The 20280-nt window shown below is 43.1% G+C and overlaps 1 protein-coding gene across 1 annotated transcript in view; it reads left to right on the top strand.

Moving 5' to 3' along the window:
• rec114 (REC114 meiotic recombination protein) overlaps window positions 1-14939 on the top strand; it is a 46591-nt gene extending 31652 nt beyond the window's left edge. The window contains exons 5-6 of the mRNA XM_078429828.1: window positions 3758-3832; window positions 14601-14939. Coding sequence (XP_078285954.1) covers window positions 3758-3832; window positions 14601-14762 — 237 coding nt within the window. The 3' untranslated portion in view covers window positions 14763-14939. The remainder of the gene's footprint in view (window positions 1-3757; window positions 3833-14600) is intronic.
• The last annotated feature ends 5341 nt before the right edge of the window (window positions 14940-20280 follow it).

Below are 20280 nucleotides of genomic sequence, written 5' to 3'. Positions count from 1 at the left end.
GAGTATAGAGTGAATGGAGCAGGGCGTTGAGCACGCAGCGTTGAGGTGCTCCTGTACTGATGGTTATTGAGGTAGAAGTGTTGCTGCCAAATCGTATCAACTGTCGTCTGTTAATGAGAAAGTTGAGGACCCAGTTGCAAAGAGCTGTGCAGAGAGCCAGTTCCATGAGCTTGGTAACCAGCGTGGAGGGGATGATAGTCTTGAACGAGCTGTAGTCTATACACAACAGCCTGACGTATGTGTTTTCATTATCCAGAGTGGAGAGCCAATGAGATAGCATCCTCCATTGACCTGTTGTTGCGGTAGGCAAATTTAATGGGTCAAGATTCTTGTAGAGGTAGGAGTTGATCTGTTCCATAACCAATCTCTCAAAGCACTTCATCACCACGGATGTTAGTGCCACCGATCGATAGTCATTGAGGCATGTCATCTCACTCTTGCGGTATTATTGATACCCTCTTAAAGCAGGTGTAAAGCTTGGACTTCGGTTATGAGAGATTGAAGATGTCCGAAAAATCTCCAGCCAGTTGGTCTGCACAGGTTTTATGAACACAACCAGGTATACCATCAGGTCTAGACCTTTCTGAGGGTTCACCCCTCTGATGAATCCCCTGACTTCAGCCTCTGTGACTGTGATTGTAATAATGTGATTGAATGGGGACCCAGGAAGGCACATCGGCGATCTCCAACTCAATCCATGCGTAGAATACATTGTGATTGTCTGGGAGTTCTGTCGCTTGAGCTACCCTCTGATTTTATCTTATAGGAAGTGATGGTATAAAGCCCTGCCACAGTTGCCGAACATTTGCCTCATCCTTATTATATTGAGAAAGGTGGAGAACATTTTTCAATGTTCTATAGATTCAGGATCAGTTCCTGTGGATTGGAGGATAGCAAATGTTATCCCACTTTTTAAGAAAGGAGGGAGAGAGAAAACGGGTAATTATAGACTAGTTAGTCTGACATCAGTGGTGGAGAAGATGCTGGAGTCAATTATAAAAGACGAAATTGCTGAGCATTTGGATAGCAGTAACGGGATCATTCCGAGTCAGCATGGATTTACGAAGGGGAAATCATGCTTGACAAATCTACTGGAATTTTTTGAGGATGTAACTAGGAAAATTGACAAGGGAGAGTCAGTGGATGTGGTGTACCTCGACTTTCAGAAAGCCTTCGACAAGGTCCCACATAGGAGATTAGTGGGCAAAATTAGGGCACATGGTATTGGGGGTAGGGTACTGACATTGATAGAAAATTGGTTGACAGACAGAAAGCAAAGAGTGGGGATAAATGGGTCACTTTCGGAATGGCAGGCAGTGACCAGTGGGGTACCGCAAGGTTCGGTGCTGGGACCCCAGCTATTTACGATATACATTAATGACTTAGACGAAGGGATTAAAAGTACCATTAGCAAATTTGCAGATGATACTAAGTTGGGGGGTAGTGCGAATTGTGAGGAAGATGCAATAAGGCTGCAGGGTGACTTGGACAGGTTGTGTGAGCGGGCGGATACATGGCAGATGCAGTTTAATGAAGATAAGTGTGAGGTTATTCACTTTGGAAGTAAGAATAGGAAGGCAGATTATTATCTGAATGGTGTCAAGTTAGGAGGAGGGGGAGTTCAACGAGATCTGGGTGTCCTAGTGCATCAGTCAATGAAAGGAAGCATGCAGGTACAGCAGGCAGTGAAGAAAGCCAATGGAATGTTGGCCTTCGTAACAAGAGGAGTTGAGTATAGGAGCAAAGAGGTCCTTCTACAGTTATACCGGGCCCTGGTGAGACCGCACCTGGAGTACTGTGTGCAGTTTTGGTCTCCAAATTTGAGGAAGGATATTCTTGCTATGGAGGGCGTGCAGCGTAGGTTCACTAGGTTAATTCCCGGAATGGCGGGACTGTCGTATGTTGAAAGGCTGGAGCGATTGGGCTTGTATACACTGGAATTTAGAAGGATGAGGGGGGATCTTATTGAAACATATAAGATAATTAGGGGATTGGACACATTAGAGGCAGATAACATGTTCCCAATGTTGGGGGAGTCCAGAACAAGGGGCCACAGTTTAAGAATAAGGGGTAGGCCATTTAGAACGGAGATGAGGAAGAACTTTTTCAGTCAGAGAGTGGTGAAGGTGTGGAATTCTCTGCCTCAGAAGGCAGTGGAGGCTAGTTCGTTGGATGCTTTCAAGAGAGAGCTGGATAGAGCTCTTAAGGATAGCGGAGTGAGGGGGTATGGGGAGAAGACAGGAACGGGGTACTGATTGAGAGTGATCAGCCATGATCGCATTGAATGGTGGTGCTGGCTCGAAGGGCTGAATGGCCTACTCCTGCACCTATTGTCTATTGTCTATTGAACCCCAGAGACAGTACAGGGTATGTGGTGGGGAAACATTGTGTAATAATAAATAACCGTGTTCCAGACTAGCTGTGTCTCCAGCCAATTGATTTGAGTACAGTTTTAACACTGCCATGGAAAAGTTCCTGGTATGTCCTGTTGAAAAAAAGCATCATCTGTCATTTCATAATAATTACCGCCCAAAGACCCTCCATTCAGTCATCAACAAAGCAATTGCTGACGATACCTTCCATCACTTTGATCAAATGTCACCTGCTAGGATGCCCTGTCTGCATTTTGTTTGGCTTCAGACCTCATAACAATCTTCATCGAAACATGTTGATCCAAACTTGATTTTCAAGGTGAGGTGAGAATGACTACCCTTGATGTAAAAGGAGCATTTGACCAAGGAAAGCAACAAGGTCTATGGTTTTTGTAATACTCTGGGCTGCTTTCACAATTCGCTGAAATGGCTTGCTCTTGGATGGAGCTGCAATTTCTTAACAGTCTTGGATGGACATACCAAACTTCCTAAGCCTTCTGAGGAAGTGGAGGCAATGTGCCACTGAAGACCAAGACAATGACTATTCTTCACTTACCCGAGACCTTCAGTGGCATCATCTATGATGAGAAACTCAGTTGTCCCCATAAATACTGACATAAGGTCAGGTCAGTGTGTGGTGATCCTGTGGTGAGTGACTGACGATACCTTCCATTCAAAATGTTCCTAACTATATGGAACACATCACTCACCATATGTCTGGATGTGTGCAATTCCACCACCCAAGAAATTTGCCACCATCCGGATACACAAGCTTACTTTATTGGCACCCTGTCAACCACTCTAAACATTCATTCCCTTCACATCCAGCATAGGGTGGCTGCAGTGTGTATCATCTACAAAATTCACTGCAGCTACTCACCCAGGTGATTCTGGCCGCACCTCCCACACCAAGAAGGACAAAGACAGCAGGTGTGTATACCACTTGCCAGTTCCTTCAGAATTGCACACCATCATGAGTTGCAAACACATTGCTGTTGCTTTGTCATTGCTGAGTCTAAATTTCTGAGCTTATTACCCAGTGGCATTTGTGCACTTTCACTGAAGGATCAGAGGCTCACAAAAAGGTCTCATCATCAAGCATGAAGCAGGAAGAGTTCCATGCCAATCCCATATAAATCCTCAAAAATAAATAAATGTGGAAAGACATCATGTGAAGGAAGGAACTGCAGATACTGGTTTATACTCAAGATAGACACAAAATGCTGGAGTAACTCAGCGGGACAGGCTATATGTGGAGAGAAGGAATGGGTGACGTTTCAGGTCGAGACCCTTCAGAAAGATGTTATTATTTGGTTATTTATACATTGATTTTTATTGAACCTTGTGTGTAAATTGGTTACTCTTTCCTATATTTTTATTGACAGACACATGATACAGAGGAAGGGCAAACACAAAACACTCTTTCCGAGGGTAGGATGTCAATTAAACAACTAGCAAAGGTAAGTAAAAATAATCAGGTTTAGTTTTACCTTTTAGTTTGAACCAAACCTGTTGCAATCAGGATAACATTATTTCACAGAATCAACCTTGCTACTTCCGAGTGAGAATCGGTTGAACTTGAATAGATTTTTTTTTTTACAAGCACCGTCTGGACTTAAACTGTTTCAGATTTAACTTATCCTTTCGGTAGCTTGTAGAAGGTGACCAGATACTGTTTTGGGTTTCCACACATTCGTGTAGGCTTTCAATGCAACTGAATGAACCTTTGAAAATATGTTATCTGGTAATCTGTTCTTTGTTTAAGGTTGGGTTCTGAAATGGGATTTGGTGCAGAAGTGATAGCTGTCAGATTAACTGACATGCAAAGGTCTGTGCAGTGTGTGGCAGTTGAGAGAGATGAAGCAGTGGCGGTAGTTCCAATTCTAATATTGATATATGGTTAGGAAAACATAAGGGCTGGGTTCTTGATGGATCGTAATGTTAAGTGGCAATATTGTTAACGTCAGGGATAAATGTTGAGGTAAGGCAGAAGGTCCAAGTGATAGATGTTTGAAGGAAAAGGAGGTAAATAGGAGTGGTGATGGGAAGGTGGGGTGAACATAGAACATGGAACAGTACAGCCCCTCAGCCCATGATGTCTGCTGAACATACCACGATAACCAAATCTCATGCACATGATCCCTATCCCGCCATTCCATGCGTATCCTCCGTGTACCAATCTAAAACCTCCTTAAATGTCAATGTCATATCTGCTCCACCACCACCCCTGGCAGTGTGTTCCAGGTACCCACCACCCTCTGTAAAAAAAAAAAATCAGCCTTGCACATCCACTTTAAACTTTGCCCATCTCACTCCCTAATCCGTGACATTTCCCACACTGAGAAAAAGGTTCTGACTGTCTACCCTATAAATGGTAAATAGGGAAATTTGTGCAATGACAGGAGCTGGGGGTGTCCAACAGTTCAAGACAATTTACTGACTTTATGGAAAGAGCTCCAAGGGCACTGTTATATTCGCTGTCAGTTTATCATTTGCTGCTCAGGCAACAGGATCCAAGTTCCCTAAAAAAAGTTCTAAAAGGACACCAAATAAAAGTCTATTGCCCCTTGTACTGAACTAATATTACAGCTTAACATCGTGGCTTTCTATCGTTAAAAAACCCCCCACAAAATTCTGGAGCAATGCAGGTGGCATCTGGAGAGCTTTCCATACTTGTTTATTGTACATAAACCCAATATGTCACATTTTCCTTCTTTTGAGGTACTTTTTTGATGTAGTTTTAGAGTGTGTCCACAATCTTAAAAGTTTAGACAGAGTAAATGGGGGCATCAAGAACCTGCAAATTATGGAAATCTGAAATAAAAACAGAAAATGCTGGGAAAAAAACCCTCAGCAGGTCAGATTCCATCTATTGAAAAAAACAGCGAACTTTTCAGGACAAAGACCCCTTTATCAGAGCAGTCTTATTTGCTGATTTTTTTAGCCTTCTGCGCTTTTATTTTAAATAGGAAGGACCACATTCTTTTTAGCAGTTAGGTCAATAAACAGGGAGCATAGTTCTCATGTAATAGTCATAAGAGAAGTTGAGAAATATAAAACCATCCTAAGAATGTTGAGCATCTGGAACCAATGCCTGAAACCATTGTGTCATTCGGCGAGTACGTGGATGAACACAAGAAATGATGAACCTACAATAATACCTGGAAAATAGGATTGGTCATAATAGTTGTTAATTAGGGCAACGTGCAAATCGTGGGACAGTCACATCTTGTGCCATACATTTCCATGATTTCATCAGTATTTTGTTCGGTGATCTACGTCTATTTTACACATGGTGATCAGCAAGTAATGAAAAGATAACCAATAAGTAGGAGAAATTGCAAAAGAGAAGTCACAAAAAGACCTGATTAACAATGGAATGTCATTGTTTCTGCATATATTTTGTTTAATGTGACCACAAAACAAATTTAATTCTGCAGGAGGCGAATTTATTGTCCCTTTTAATACCTGGTGTTTGTGTTGAAAGAGTTGAAATACGATAATTTACTTGACAAATGTTGACGATAATAACATCATTTAATCAATCCGTGCATCGATCTCACCGAAAGTAGGATTTCAATCTGGATTAGCATCAGAATCAGTTTACAATTGCCAAGCAGCCACAGTCGGGTGAATTTGGAGATGGTAAAATAAATATCTTAGTCGTGATGAAAAGTTCACTTTGTGATGCTTCAGGAGCAGAGGTTTAGGCACCACAGACTATCAGGCATGTGAATTTTCCGCGGATTTCCGCATTTTTAAAATCCATTTTCCGCGGTTTTTGCATGATTTCCGTGTTTTTCATCTTGCCAAATAAACGGAGAAATCGGATCGAAAAAAAGAAAGAAAAAAGATAAACGATGTATAGACTTGTAATGAACACTAGGTTCCGCTAGAAGTCACTAGGTTCCGTGAGAAAATCCTCACCCCCCGCGCGCCATGGAAGTCTCTCCGAAAATGTGGCACCTAGGCTGGGCAAGGCAACCAATCTTGACCTCATCGGGACTTCCATGGCCGATCGGTGGGTTGAATTTGCAACCTGCGGCCGGGGCTCTGGAACTCCAGCCCAGCTGGAGCCAGCAAATCTATCCTCATAGCCGTCTTCCTTGGCCTGCTGGATAAACCAGCAAAGCTCTGGAACCAAGAGTGCCAGAAAATCAGTGGTGGAACTGTAATGAGTAAATATTAAATTTAAGTGCAAGATTATATATCTGAATTAATCAAGACAGGGTTAAAATATAAAACACAGCAGAAAAGCCAATCACCACCTTTTTGGGCTGATTATCAATTAAGGGCCTGTCCCAGTTACGTGATTTTTAAGGTGACAGCCAGCGACTGTCAAAGTCGTAGCAGATCGCTGAAATTTTCTTTTACCCTACGACAATGACCACGACAATGCCGAGTCAGGTCGATGCAAGTTACTTTTTTTGTGAAACTAGCACCTGGCTAAGAGATTACACCGTCTTCGGAAATATCGCAAAATTCACACGCTTACCTGACCGTCAAACTGTCACCTCCAATCTACCTGTCAAATGTCCTGACGGTAAATAAATTGGTTAAACAGAACTATCTTCTGGTATCTACAAATGCCTTTTCTTAATTTAATATTAAGTGCTTCTAAATGCATCTGCGTCAAGGGTTTTTCAGAGAATAAATAAATGAATGAAAAGAGTTCTCATAGTGCAGTGCCTGTGTCAGCGTTTTATTTCATTGGTCAAAATGAATGAGGCTAGAATCTTTGAATGAGATGCCATGATAAAGTACTTAGAAACATAATAACTTCAGACTCTAATATTTTTTTTAAATCATCAAAATCAACTTTATTACAACAAAACGGGTTTTGACAGTTCCTGTCGGACCTTGTCTTCTCCTGCGGTATCTGTCTCCAGTTGACGTTGGTAGTCGACAATGAAATTCATCCGTCCTCAGTACCGGCGACAACCTAGTAAACCTTGGGACAGCGTGCGACAGCGCCCGCAATAAGTTACAATACCTGACGACAAGCCAGCTGTCGCCAAGAAGTTTCTAGCAGGTAAATTTTTCCGCGACACGAGATCTGCTACAAGTCATCGAAGACTCCTCACGATCATGCCTGCGAACGACACCCCGGCGAGCGTTCGGCGACAGCCTAGTCGCCGGCTGTTTCCTTAAAATCGCCCAACAGGGACAGGCCCTTTAATAATAATAATAATGATGCATTACATTTATATAGCGCTTTTCATATACTCAAAGACGCTTTACAGGGATTTAGAGAACATAGGGAAGTGAATAAATAGATAAATAAGTAAACGAACAGAGAAAGGAGACAGAAGGTGAGGTGACCTTCAGTGGTTGAAGGCAGTACTGAACAGGTGAGACTTCAGTGATGTTTTGAATGTGGTGAGTGTGGAGGAGTCTCTGACGGTTTGGGGTAGTGAGTTCCATAGGGTGGGAGCAGCGATGGAGAAAGCCCTGTCTCCCCAGGATCTGAGTTTGGTCCGGATGTGGGGGGATAGGAGATTGGCAGCAGCAGAGCGGAGGGTGCAGGTGGGAGTGTGCCTGTGGAGGAGGTCGGTCAGGTAGGATGGGGCCAGGTTATGGAGGGCTTTGTAGGTCATGAGGAGGATTTTGTACTGGATTCTCTGGGGGATGGGGAGCCAGTGGAGTTTGTAAAGGACGGGGGTGATATCGTCACGGATCGGGGTGTGGGTGAGTAGACGGGCAGCGGAGTTTTGAATGTATTGAAGTTTACTGATGATTTTTGAGGGTGCGCCATAGAGGAGGCTGTTGCAGTAGTCCAGACGGGAGGTGATGAAGGCGTGGATGAGGGTTTCTGCAGCTGTGGAGGTGAGGGATGGACGGAGACGGGCAATGTTTTTGAGGTGGAAGAAGGCTGTCTTTGTGATGTGTTTGATGTGTTTGTCGAAGGAGAGGGTTTGATCAAAGATGATTCCAAGATTCCGGATGTGAGGGGAGGTGGATACTGGGAGACCATCAATATTGAGGATCAAGTTTTGGGTGGATTTGGTGAGCGTTTTTGGAGCAATGATGATGATTTCAGATTTGTTGCTGTTGAGTTTGAGGAAATTTGATTGAAGCCAAGATTTTATTTCAGTGATGCAGTTTGTCAGTGTAGAGTGTGTGGTGGTGGAGATTGACTTGGTGGAGATGAGGAGCTGGATATCATCGGCGAAGCAGTGGAAGTTGAGACCATGACGGCGGATTAATTGACCAAGGGGGAACAGGTAGAGGATGAAGAGGAGGGGGCCAAGGACTGAGCCTTGGGGGACACCTTGGGGGAGGGTAGCGGTGGGGGATTTACAGTTGTTAATGGAGATGAACTGGTGCCTGTCAGAGAGGTAAGATTTGAACCAGGATAGGGCTGTGCCGGTGATGTTAAAGGAGGTTTCAAGTCGGGTGAGGAGAATGGAGTGATTTATGGTGTCAAAGATGTCAAAGGCGGCGCTGAGGTCAAGTAGGATGAGGATGTTGAGGTTGCCAGCGTCGGAGGAGAGGAAAAGGTCGTTTCTAATTTTGAGGAGCGCAGTTTCAGTACAGTGGTTGGAGCGGAATCCGGATTGGAAAGTTTCATACAGGTTATTGGTAGAGAGGTGGTATTTGAGTTGGGAAGCTACAGCACGTTCCAAAACTTTGGACAGAAAGGGTAGGTTGGAGATTGGTCTGAAGTTGTTTGGGGTGTCAGGGTTGAGACCAGGTTTTTTCAGAATGGGGGTGACAGCAGCGATTTTGAGGGATGGCGGGACGATGCCAGTGGACAGGGAGGAGTTTATTGTTGCAGTGATAAGTGGAGAGAGAGCAGGAAGGCAGGCCTTGACAAAGCTGGAGGGGATGGGGTCCAGAGAGCAGGTGGCAGTTTTTATTCCTGTGAAGTGGTCAGACAGGTCGGTGGTGGAGACTGGGGAGAACTGAGGCAGGGGTTGACAGGATAAGGGGGGTGGCAGGTGGTTTGAGGGGGAGCAGGTGCGTTGGTGGTTAAGGTGCTGTAGATGCTGTCTATTTTGCTTTGGAAGAATGAAAGGAAAGTGGTGCATTTGTCAACTGAATGATTGGGAGATGGTGTCCAGGGGGCTGAGGAGTTTGTTTATTGTAGAGAAGAGTGTTTTGGGGTTTCCGGAGCCAGAGTGAATTATTTGAGAGTAGTAGGTGGAGTGGGCACGGGAGAGGGCATCTTTATAGTGCTGCAGGTGGTCTTTGTAGGCTTGGGAGTGAATTGTGAGACCTGTTTTGTTGTGGAGTCTTTCAAGTTGGCAGGCATGAGTTTTCATCATGCGGAGTTCAGGGGTAAACCAGGGAGCAGAATGGGTGAAGGAAACTGTTTTGGTTTTTATAGGTGCAAGCTGGTCGAGGCAGGAGGAGTGAGTGTGGTTGTAGTAGTCAGTGAGGTCAGAGGAGCTGTGGAGGTCACCAAAGGGAGAGGCGGACATTATTTCAGAGAGGGAGGATGAGAGCAAGGTAGGTGAAAGAGTTCAGCTTACGGAAGTTGATTTTGCGTTTTTGCCTTGGAGCTGGGGTGGGAATGTTGACAGACATGGTGATGGCTAAGTGATCAGAGAGGGTGGGGTCGGAGCCAGAGAGGTGATGTAGATTTAATGTACAAATTTACTTCAAAATGTATCAGTGTACAGTGACATTTACATTATTTTGTAATGTCTGTTTTTACTTTGGAATGCACTAAAAGAGGCTTGAAACTGGTAATTGTGTGTGTACATTTTTGACCCCCCGTTGTACGCCTCACGCAAGCGCTCGGATCTTTTCCTCTTTTTTTTTTTACTCACATGCCTGGACTATGATAAATCCTTGATTTTCTTTAAACATTACACAGGAACATTGTGCTGTGTCTTACATTTCTCAAAGAGTTTTCAAGTGTGTCCTCTTAGGCACCATGCATGACATTAGAACTTGTATGCACAGCACACTAGCAAAAAACAAACTGCTGGAGGAATGCCGTGGATCTGGCAGGGAATGGCCAGATGATGTTTTAGGTTGGCATGCATCAGTGACTGTCCCTGTGGCATTACTGGATGCTCCAGCTCAATACTGCATGGAAACAGAATGATGTGATTACATAGTCACTAGCTCTTACATTCCAATCCTGAAAGATACAGATGAAATAACAGAGGATATATGCTCTGAGCTTCAGGAACCCGGTCCCACGTTGCAGATGGAAATTAGTTTTTTTGCCAGGGCAACTTCAATTTGAAGTCAGACAAAATTCAACTCTTTCACAAGATGTGTTTGGCATGGGGAGTATTGGAAAAACTACTGGAGTACATTTTTGTCATAACCAACACTGTATCAACAAAGAGACAAGAAACGCTTATGGTAACATCCTCAAAGAGGACACCAGCACCTGTTAAGATTATATAATTGTCTGAGCTAAAAACCACCAAGATGCCATGGCAAATACTGATCACCTTTGCATTACCTGATCTATCAACCAGGTTCCAAAATAACAGCAATAGCTGAAACATTATTGCAAGAAAATCTGCTCTCGGTGAACACTAGACATTGGTCTAATTAATTCTAACTAATTCGGGCAGTGCTTAATAGAAAACCTGCTAAGTCCCAACTAGGAAATATCTAAAGCATCTGGGCAGATGTGAAGGCCAGCATACTTTGCATCTGTGAAGTGATTCTTTTCTATACCAGTAAAACAACAGGACTGGTTTGGTGAGAACTGACTGCAGCCACAAGGTATTACTCCACCATGCCTTTAGGGGGGAAAAACAGCTCCACAGGTGCCAAGCACTGAGGACCAACAGCAAATCTGTGAAGCAAGGAACAGATGGATGGAACGAGTTTAAGGGGTTCATGAATTTGCTTATAACCGTGACCTGTATACACTGGAATTTAGAAGGATGAGAGGAGATCTTATCGAAACGTATAAGATTATTAAAGGGTTGGACACGTTAGAGACAGGAAACATATTCCCAATGTTGGGGGAGTCCAGAACAAGGGCCACAGTTTAAGAATATGGGGTAGGCCATTTAGAACTGAGATGAGGAAAAACTTTTTCAGTCAGAGAGTTGTGAATCTGTGGAATTCTCTGCCTCAGAAGGCAATGGAGGCCAATTCTCTGAATGCATTCAAGAGAGCTAGATAGAGCTCTTAAGGATAGCGGAGTCAGGGGGTATGGGGAGAAGGCAGGAACGGGGTACTGATTGAGAATGATCAGCCATGATCACATTGAATGGCGGTGGTGGCTCGAAGGGCCGAATGGCCTCCTCCTGCACCTATTGTCTATTGTGACATTGGCTGATTTGTCAATGTTGTGAAGATCATTCAGGACCATGGCAAACAAGGTCCATCCTACCTAGTGCTGAAAATACAGATGAATTTATAAGCAACATTGAGGCAGTCAGTGACTGCTGGAGAATAAAGTCCCCAACCACAATCATGACCATGACATTGGTGTCCTATTCCATACCAAACTTTCTGGTCAGTCTTGTCACCATCCCTGACCGTACGAAGTTGACAAAGCCAAGTGACAACTAAAAACGAGATCTCAGGATGATGTGATATTCCTGTTAAAGTTCTAGAACTTGGCATTGGGGAACTTCCATCGCAAATTCATAACACCATCGCCCTAACAGGGAAGAGGAGCACACTCCAGGGGTCCTCGGATGCCCCCCCCCCCAGAGAATCCAGTACAAAATCTCCTCATGACCTACAAAGCCCTCCATAACCTGGCCCCATCCTACCTGTCTGACCTCCTCCACAGACACACTCCCACCCGCACCCTCCGCTCTGCTGCTGCTAACCTCCTGTCCCCGTCCCCCCATCTGGACCAAACTCAGATCCTGGGGGGACAGGGCTTTCTCCATCGCTGCTCCCACCCTCTGGAACTCACTACCTCAAACTGTCAGAGACTCCTCCTCACTCACCACATTCAAAACATCACTGAAGTCTCACCTGTTCAGCACTGCCTTCAACCACTGACCGTCACCTCACCTTCTTTTTCCTTTTCTGTTCGTTTACTTATTTATCTATTTATTTTCTTCTCTATGTTTTAGTAAACCCTGTAAAGCGTCTTTGAGTGTTTAGAAAAGCGCTATATAAATGTAATGCATTATTATTATTATTATTAAAAAAGTTGACAAATCGATCTGTTTAGTTTAGAATTACTGCGCAGAAACAGGTCATTCGGCCCATCAAGTCCATGCTGACCAATGATCCCCATACACTAGCACTATCCTACAGACACTAGGGACAATTTACAATTTTTACCAAAGCCAATTAACCTACAAACCTGTACGTCTTTGGAGTGTGGGAGGAAACGGGAGCTTTCTGTAGAAAACCCATGCAGTCACGGGGAGAACGTATAAACTCCATACAGACAGGATCAAACCGTCAACCGCTGGAAGGCAGCAACTCTACCGCTGTGCCACCGTGCCCGCCAAGCCACAGGGGAAGGATCTTGTTTTCTGCAACAGGTAAATTAATTGTCAGTGTCCTCATTCATCCTTACCCAGTGGCCAAAGAGTTGATTTAAATACAGTGCGAATTCTAACCATTCAGAGGCACAATGACCATGGTTATCACTGTGCAACAACTCAATGGGAAAGCAGTGGCACTGAGATCCTCAGGTCCATGGTTCAGGACTACGCGAAGTAAATAACGTAAGGAATGTATCACCTCCCAAACTACTCACCGTGCTAAGCAACTCCTGCCTCACGAGAGTCTGCAGGTCCCACATTGTCCTCATCAGTCACCTCAGAACCCAGAGAACTGGAGTGGAAGAAAGTGACTTTCAAGGACTACGATGAAATCAGTCAAATATAAAACACTAAGTAAAACTGCAGATGATGGAGTCTGAAATGAAAACAGAAATGATGAAAGAACACAGCCAGTCAAGCAGCATCTGTGGAAAGTGAGATCAGATAGCATTTTTGGATCAGAGAGACTTCATCAGAACTGAGTAATGATTTTGATGATAGTGTTACTTGACTGGCTGAATTGTTCAAGCATTTCTGTTTATGAAATCTGTCCAATAGGTCATACGTGATAGGGGTAGAATTTGGCTATTTGGCCCATCAAATCTACTCCGCCAATAGGTATGAGGTGTGTAGTAAGGAACTGCAGATGTTGGTGTAAACCAAAGATAGACACAAAAACCTGGAGTAACTCAGCGGGACAGGCGGCACCTCTGGAGAGAAGGAATAGGTGACGTTTCGGGTCGAGACCATTGGGTACAGTGCAATAGGTATTCTGATAAATGGGGTGATTGCACGATTACTGTGTTAGTTCAATTTAGGCATGATGTCGCAACATTATGAAATATTTCCATCCGGAAGCGGAAATTCCTTCTTATTGTTGTGCTATATGCAAATGCAAACAAATGAACATTTCTGTGCCAAGAAATACCTTCGGTCACAATATCTTCCGTAACAGCAACAGGCATTAGAATACTGATGATTGATGGATTTAACTAGCGTACACAATAGGGCGGCACGGTAGCGCAGCGGTAGAGTTGCTGCTTTACAGCGAATGCAGCGCCGGAGACTCAGGTTCGATCCTAACTACGGGTACTGCACTGTAAGGAGTTTGTACGTTCTCCCCGTGACCTGCGTGGGTTTTCTCCGAGATCTTCGGTTTCCTCCCACACTCCAAAGACGTACAGGCATGTAGGTTAATTGGCTGGGTAAATGTAAAAATTGTCCCTAGTGGGTGTAGGATAGTGTTAATGTACGGGGATCACTGGGCGGCACGGACTTGGTGGGCCGAAAAGGCCTGTTTCCGGCTGTATATATATGATATGATATGCCAGTGAGTCCTCAATTTTACACTGCTGCATTTATAAAGATTAACGCTATTGAGATGCAAATTCGAGTCAGCATATTTATTTTTATTGTTTACATTGAAACCTGTCATTTAGCAATGAAAAGCACAATTGGCACACAACAGTAGGGGAAAGTTTCCAGCCAACATCAGATGTTGAAGTGAGGATACCTACCTGGATTTCTTGGTGTTTGGAATGAATGTATGAATATTTTTTTATTTATTCCATTGCACATCTCTGCAGGAAAAATGCGGAGAATGTGAGCTTTCATCCTCAATAAACATTTGAAAGATTAAACAGCTTTTTTTCCTTGCATTATCTTTATACTTTATAGTTGGTTTTCTAATGAAAGCTCTACATCAAAGCTTAAGAAAACTATTCATTTTCAGGTATTTATACGTGTTAACATAGGTTTAGTTATATAACTTGGATTTTTATTTTCCCCACAGTCTATACTTGGAAATAAATCTAATCTGCCTTTGGCCTATCAACAGTCAACACTGAACACAGAAGAGCTTGGTCCTTTCTTGAGACTCTGTCTTATGGATCAAAGTTTCCCAGCATTTGTGGAACAAGTTGAGCAGGAACTTAAAAAGCTGATAGAAGAATGACTTGGTTGACCTGGTACTGCAGAAGATAATTGCATTACTTTTCATTAATTCTGTCCATGTTTGGGTGTCTTCCCCAAAACATTGATGTATTCTCTTTATTTTAACCTTTCCTTTCTGGATTATTGAGTTTCTTGTGCCTTTCATGAGCAAACAAAGGTTAAATGGTCATTTATTTTATTAATGCAAATCCAATGAATTTGTCAGATGATTAAAACTGGAATTTCTTTAGAAATGTGTCTTATGTGATAATTGAGTACATGACATATTTCTTTTGCGAATTAGTTCTGAGGTAGAGATCCAAACTAGTGTTGTATGAAGTTACAGAGTGCAACAGGTCACAAATTCAGTTTAATTTAGTTTAAAGTTTAGTTTAGAGATACACCGTAAACAGGCCCTTCGGCTCACCGAGTTCTGGCTGGCCAGCGAACCCAGTACACTGGCTCTGTACTGCACACTAGGGACAATTTACAATTATTACCAAAGCCAATTAACCTACAAACCTATATGTCTTTGGAATATGAGAGAAAAGCGGAGAAAAACCACGCCGTCACGGGGAGAACGTACAAACCAGACAGACAGCAAACGTAGTCAGGATCGAACTCGGGTCTCTGGCGCTGTAAGGCAGCAACTCTACTGCTGTGCTACCGTGCCATCTCAGTTATTTGGCTCCAGTCTGTTAGGTATTGTACTTTCAGTACTTTAGATCATTGCCATGGATCCTGATGTTCTAAGATAAGATTTATAAGAAGTGGTTTTTTTAAATGGTACTTTGTGAGAAGTGGAGAGGGGCACATAGCTGGACTGTTAGCCAACAGTTTAGAACATAGAACAGTACAGCACAAGAAAAGACCCTTCAGCCTGCAACTCTTAAATTAAGCAATGATGCCAATTTAAACAAATCCCATCTACTTGCACATACGGTCATAAGGAATAGGAATAGAATTAGGCCATTCGGCCCATCAAGTTCTTCACCATTCAATCATGGCTGATCTATCTCTCCCTCCTAACCCCATTCTCCTACCTTCTCCCCATAACCCCCGACACCCGTACTAATCAATAATCAGTCAATCTCCGCCTTAAAAATATCAACTAACTTGGCCTGTACAGCCTTCTGTTGCAAAGAATTCCACAGATTCACCACCCTCTGACTGAAGAGGTCACATGGTCAATATCCTTCCATTACCTTTTAAATGTTTGCTATCACATCTGATTCCACTACCTCCCACTCCCACTCTTATAAAACAAAAACTCATCCTGTAAATTTAGATGGAAACACAAGGTACTGCAGATGTCGGAATCTTCAGCAAAACACCAAGTCCTGGAGGAGCTCAGTGGATCAGGCAGCATTTGTGGAGGGAATAGACAGATGACATTTTAGGTCCGGACCTTCAACTTGAAACGTTAACTGATTTACCATCTCTTCATATGTTACATAATATACTGAGGATCAGTAATCTGTTTTTAGAGCAAACCGAGATGGGACAGAATTCAGCATAGGCTTCTGGACCACTTGTTGTCGAAAACCAGAATGAAAAAGTAATGAAATAGGCATTGACCAAAGATAATGTACTTTACAAATTAGTATTGATCACATGAACATTGAAAAGTACAGCACTGGAGTAGTCCCTTCAGCCCACAATGCGTGCGCTGAGCTTGATGCCAAATTAAACTAATCCCTTCTGCCTATGCATGGCAGAATGTAACCCTCCATTCTTTGCACATCCACATGGCAAACTCCGGTGAAAAATCTTGGAATTGAGCACCAGGAGGTGGTGTTGTGCACAGCTTGTCCTGATATCAAAGCAGCCTCTGCCTCAAGGATGCGTTATAGAGATTTATCAACAGTACAATGTGTTCATTTCAATAACTTCTTTAAGCAAGAAAACCAGTTATGCATGATACACAAGAGAATGAGGAAATGCAATGGAATTGAAAAGCATGTTTATTTTCCATGCCGATCAGCACAAAAGCACTCATTATGCTGTCAAACAACTTTTGATGTATTCATTGCTAAAAGCACTTGTTCATTCTTTAGCATTGACTGCGATACAGGAAGTCCTCCAAAAGCAAGCTTGACAAACAATGTTCACTTTGAGTCATCAATAAATAATGGTCGATACCTCAGCAGTATAGAAAAGAGGTGCAGGAGGAGGCCATTTGGCCCTTCGAGCCAGCACCGCAGGCTCCATTATAGAGTCACAATGGAGGGTAACATGGAAATGGGCCTTTCAGTATGATTGACACTAATCCTATCCTCTTTTTTATTCTCTCATCAATTTCCCATTGACCATTCCTTTCCCCTGCAGATGCTGCTTCATCCCTCAGCAGATCATTAGCTTTCATTATTATTGCTGTTTGTGGGATTCCATTATGTGCCATTATGTATGTCTTTAAAACAAATGATTTTATATATCCTAAAATAAGTACTTTGTTGGTTCTAAAGCTCTTTAACATTTTGATTCATAAAAGGTACTTAGTTTTTTGTTTAGTTTAGAGATACAGCGTGGAAACAGACCCTTCGGTCCACCGAGTCCGCGCCGACTCTCAGTCACTCGTGCACTAGTTCTATGTTATTCCACTTTCATATCCTACACACTAGGGGCAATTTACATTAACCAGTTAACCTACAAACCTGCACGTCTTTGGAGTATGGGAGGAAACCGGAGCACCCAGAGGAAACCCACCTGGTCACAAGGAGAATGTACAAACTGCACAGACAGCACCCATAGCCAGGATCAAACATGGGTCCCTGGCGCTGTAAGGCAGCAACACTACTGCTGTGCCACTTTACTGCCTCTATACCATAGGGTACTCTATAAAAGTTTTGTTTTTAGTTGTTTTTCTAATCTCTGATGTTAACTTTTCACTGAAAATTAACGAAAAACGAATATGCTAAATACATAGTAATGTCAATGAACCAAAACATTTCTGCAGTGCCATATCTAATAGCATTTTTACATTGAAATGCTGCCTGTCCTGAGTTACTCCAGCATTTTGTGGGAAGAAGGGGCTTGATCTGAAACGTCACCCATTCTATCAAGAGATGCTGCCTGTCCCGCTGAATTACTCCAGCATTTTGTGTCTATCGTCAGCATTTTTAGCTTACTGCACTTTATTTTGCAAATTCACTGACATTTTGCAACGATAACACTGGTGTTCAACTGTTTATGTCCTAACCAACTCAACATAACTGGATCGGACCAGTGGTATGAACATTGGCTTCTCTAACTTCAGATAGTCCCTGCTTTCCCTCTCTATCCCCTCCCCAGTTCTCCCACTAGTCTTCCTGTTTCCAACTGCATTCTATCTTTGTCCCGCCGCCTCCCCTGACATGAAGAAGGGTCTCGACCTGAAATGTCACCCATTCCTTCTCTCCTGAGATGCTGCCTGACCCACTGACACAGGAGAATGGAGTTGAGAGGGAAAGATAGATCAGCCATGATTGAATAGCAGAGCAGTCTTGATGGCCCAAATGGCCGAATTCTGCTCCTGTCACTTATGAATCTATGAATACACCGCAGGATCAGACATTTCGGCACATCATGTCTGCGCAGCCCATGATATCAATCCCAACTGCCTGGGCATGGTCCTATATCACTGCCTTCTCATTTGTCTTTCTAAACCCTTTTTAAACATTCCTATCATATCTGCCTCTACCATTCTCCCAGAAACCAACCTTAACCAACCAACCCTTTTAAAGTTTCCTCTCACCTTAAACCCCATGCTCTGCAGTATATAATCTCCACCCATACCAAGTGAAGTAAAACAGTGCAAGTAAAAACAAATGAGCAAAGAATGAGACTAGAAATCAATAAACCATCAGGTCCTGATGACCTGCACCGTAATGTTTTGTAAGAGTACCTGAAGTTAATGAATGTACGGGTTATCATCTATTATTCCGGAGTTGATCCATGACTTATGAATCTGGCTACCTGACCACTGCCTAATGGGATCTTGTGGTGGAGCTGACTTAGGAGGGATAATAAAGCAATGTGCAAGGGAGATTGATGGTCAGCATGGTCTCGGTGGGCAGAAGGGCCTGTTTCCAAACTGCATCTTTCAATTAATCAATTCAAACAATCAAGCAATGCTAATCCTTCAGGAGCATGGCAAAACAGGTTATGTTCCATCTATGGACACAGGAGTAAACAGGAAATATTTTTTTCTTATTTTGTTCTCGGCTTTCCTTTTCAGAATGTTATTTATATCTACACCCGAGATGATTTGGAGACCTTATATAATCATCGTTTAGTAGGCACCACCTGAACTCAGTGTGCCCTTTCATTACTTTCCAAGGGATTCTATTTAGCTCCTGAGTGAGAATTGATACTTTACATTTAATATCAAAATTAGGCACAATAAACATCAACAAAAGTATGGCAGCAGATCTGATGTAGGTGAACCTGATACTGTATTATTTGATTTAATTCAATAGCACTCAAACAAAAGCTTCTCACTATAGCTCGGGGCACGTGACAATAATATACCACCTGTAGTTTATTTCATTATTGACACGTGTACCAAGGTGTGAAAATATTTTAATTGGATGGTATCCAGTCAAAGAAGACTACATGAATACAATTGAGCAATCCACAGTGCACAGATATCCCCACTCACCTTAAACACATGCCCTGCAGTATATAATCTCCGCCCTAAAGAAATATTTCTCATTTTATTTCAGACTGAAGTCTGAAGAAGGGTCTAGACCAGAAACGTCACCCATTTCTTTTCTCCAACGATGCTGCCTGTCCCGCTGAGGTACTCTAGCATTTTGTGTCTACCTTGTGCACCGATAAAGGATTGAGAGTACAAATATTTAGTGCAAAGGTATAAGATTGAAGTCCAATTAAAGATAGTACAAATGTCTCCATTGCAGTAGATGGGAGGTCAGGGCTGCACACCAGCTAATGAGAGGATTGTTCAACTGCCTGATAACAGATGGGAAGAAACTTTCTGAATCTGGAGCTATGCGTTTTCAAATTAAATATCAAAATAAACCAATACCAAGAAAGTCAAGTGAAATTTCAAGTCAAGTCAAATTTATTTGTCACATACACATACTCGATGTGCAGTGAAATGAAAGTGGCAATGCCTGCGGGTTGTGCACAAAAATAATTACAGTTACAATAAATAAAGTTAATAAGTTACTAAACATAGCACAAAAAGTGTCGACAAAAATTTAGTCTCTGGGGTTATAAAAGTTGACAGTCCTGATGGCCTGTGGGAAGAAGCTCCGTCTCATCCTCTCCGTTTTCACAGCGTGACAGCGGAGGCGTTTGCCTGACCGTAGCATCTGGAACAGTCCGTTACAGGGGTGGCAGGGGTCCCTCATGATCTTGCTTGCTCTGGATCTGCACCTCCTGATGTATAGGTCCTGCAGGGGGACGAGTGTAGTTCCCATGGTGCGTTCTGCCGAATGCACTACTCTCTGCAGGGCCATCCTGTCCTGGGCAGAGCTGTTCCCAAACCAGACCGTAATGTTGCCGGACAGGATGCTCTCTACAGCCCCAGAGTAGAA

This window comes from Rhinoraja longicauda, chromosome 38 (genome assembly GCF_053455715.1).
Source record: "Rhinoraja longicauda isolate Sanriku21f chromosome 38, sRhiLon1.1, whole genome shotgun sequence".
NCBI lineage: Eukaryota > Metazoa > Chordata > Chondrichthyes > Rajiformes > Arhynchobatidae > Rhinoraja > Rhinoraja longicauda.
Note: the sequence above shows the minus strand (reverse complement) of the source record. Positions and strands in the feature narration are given on the sequence as shown.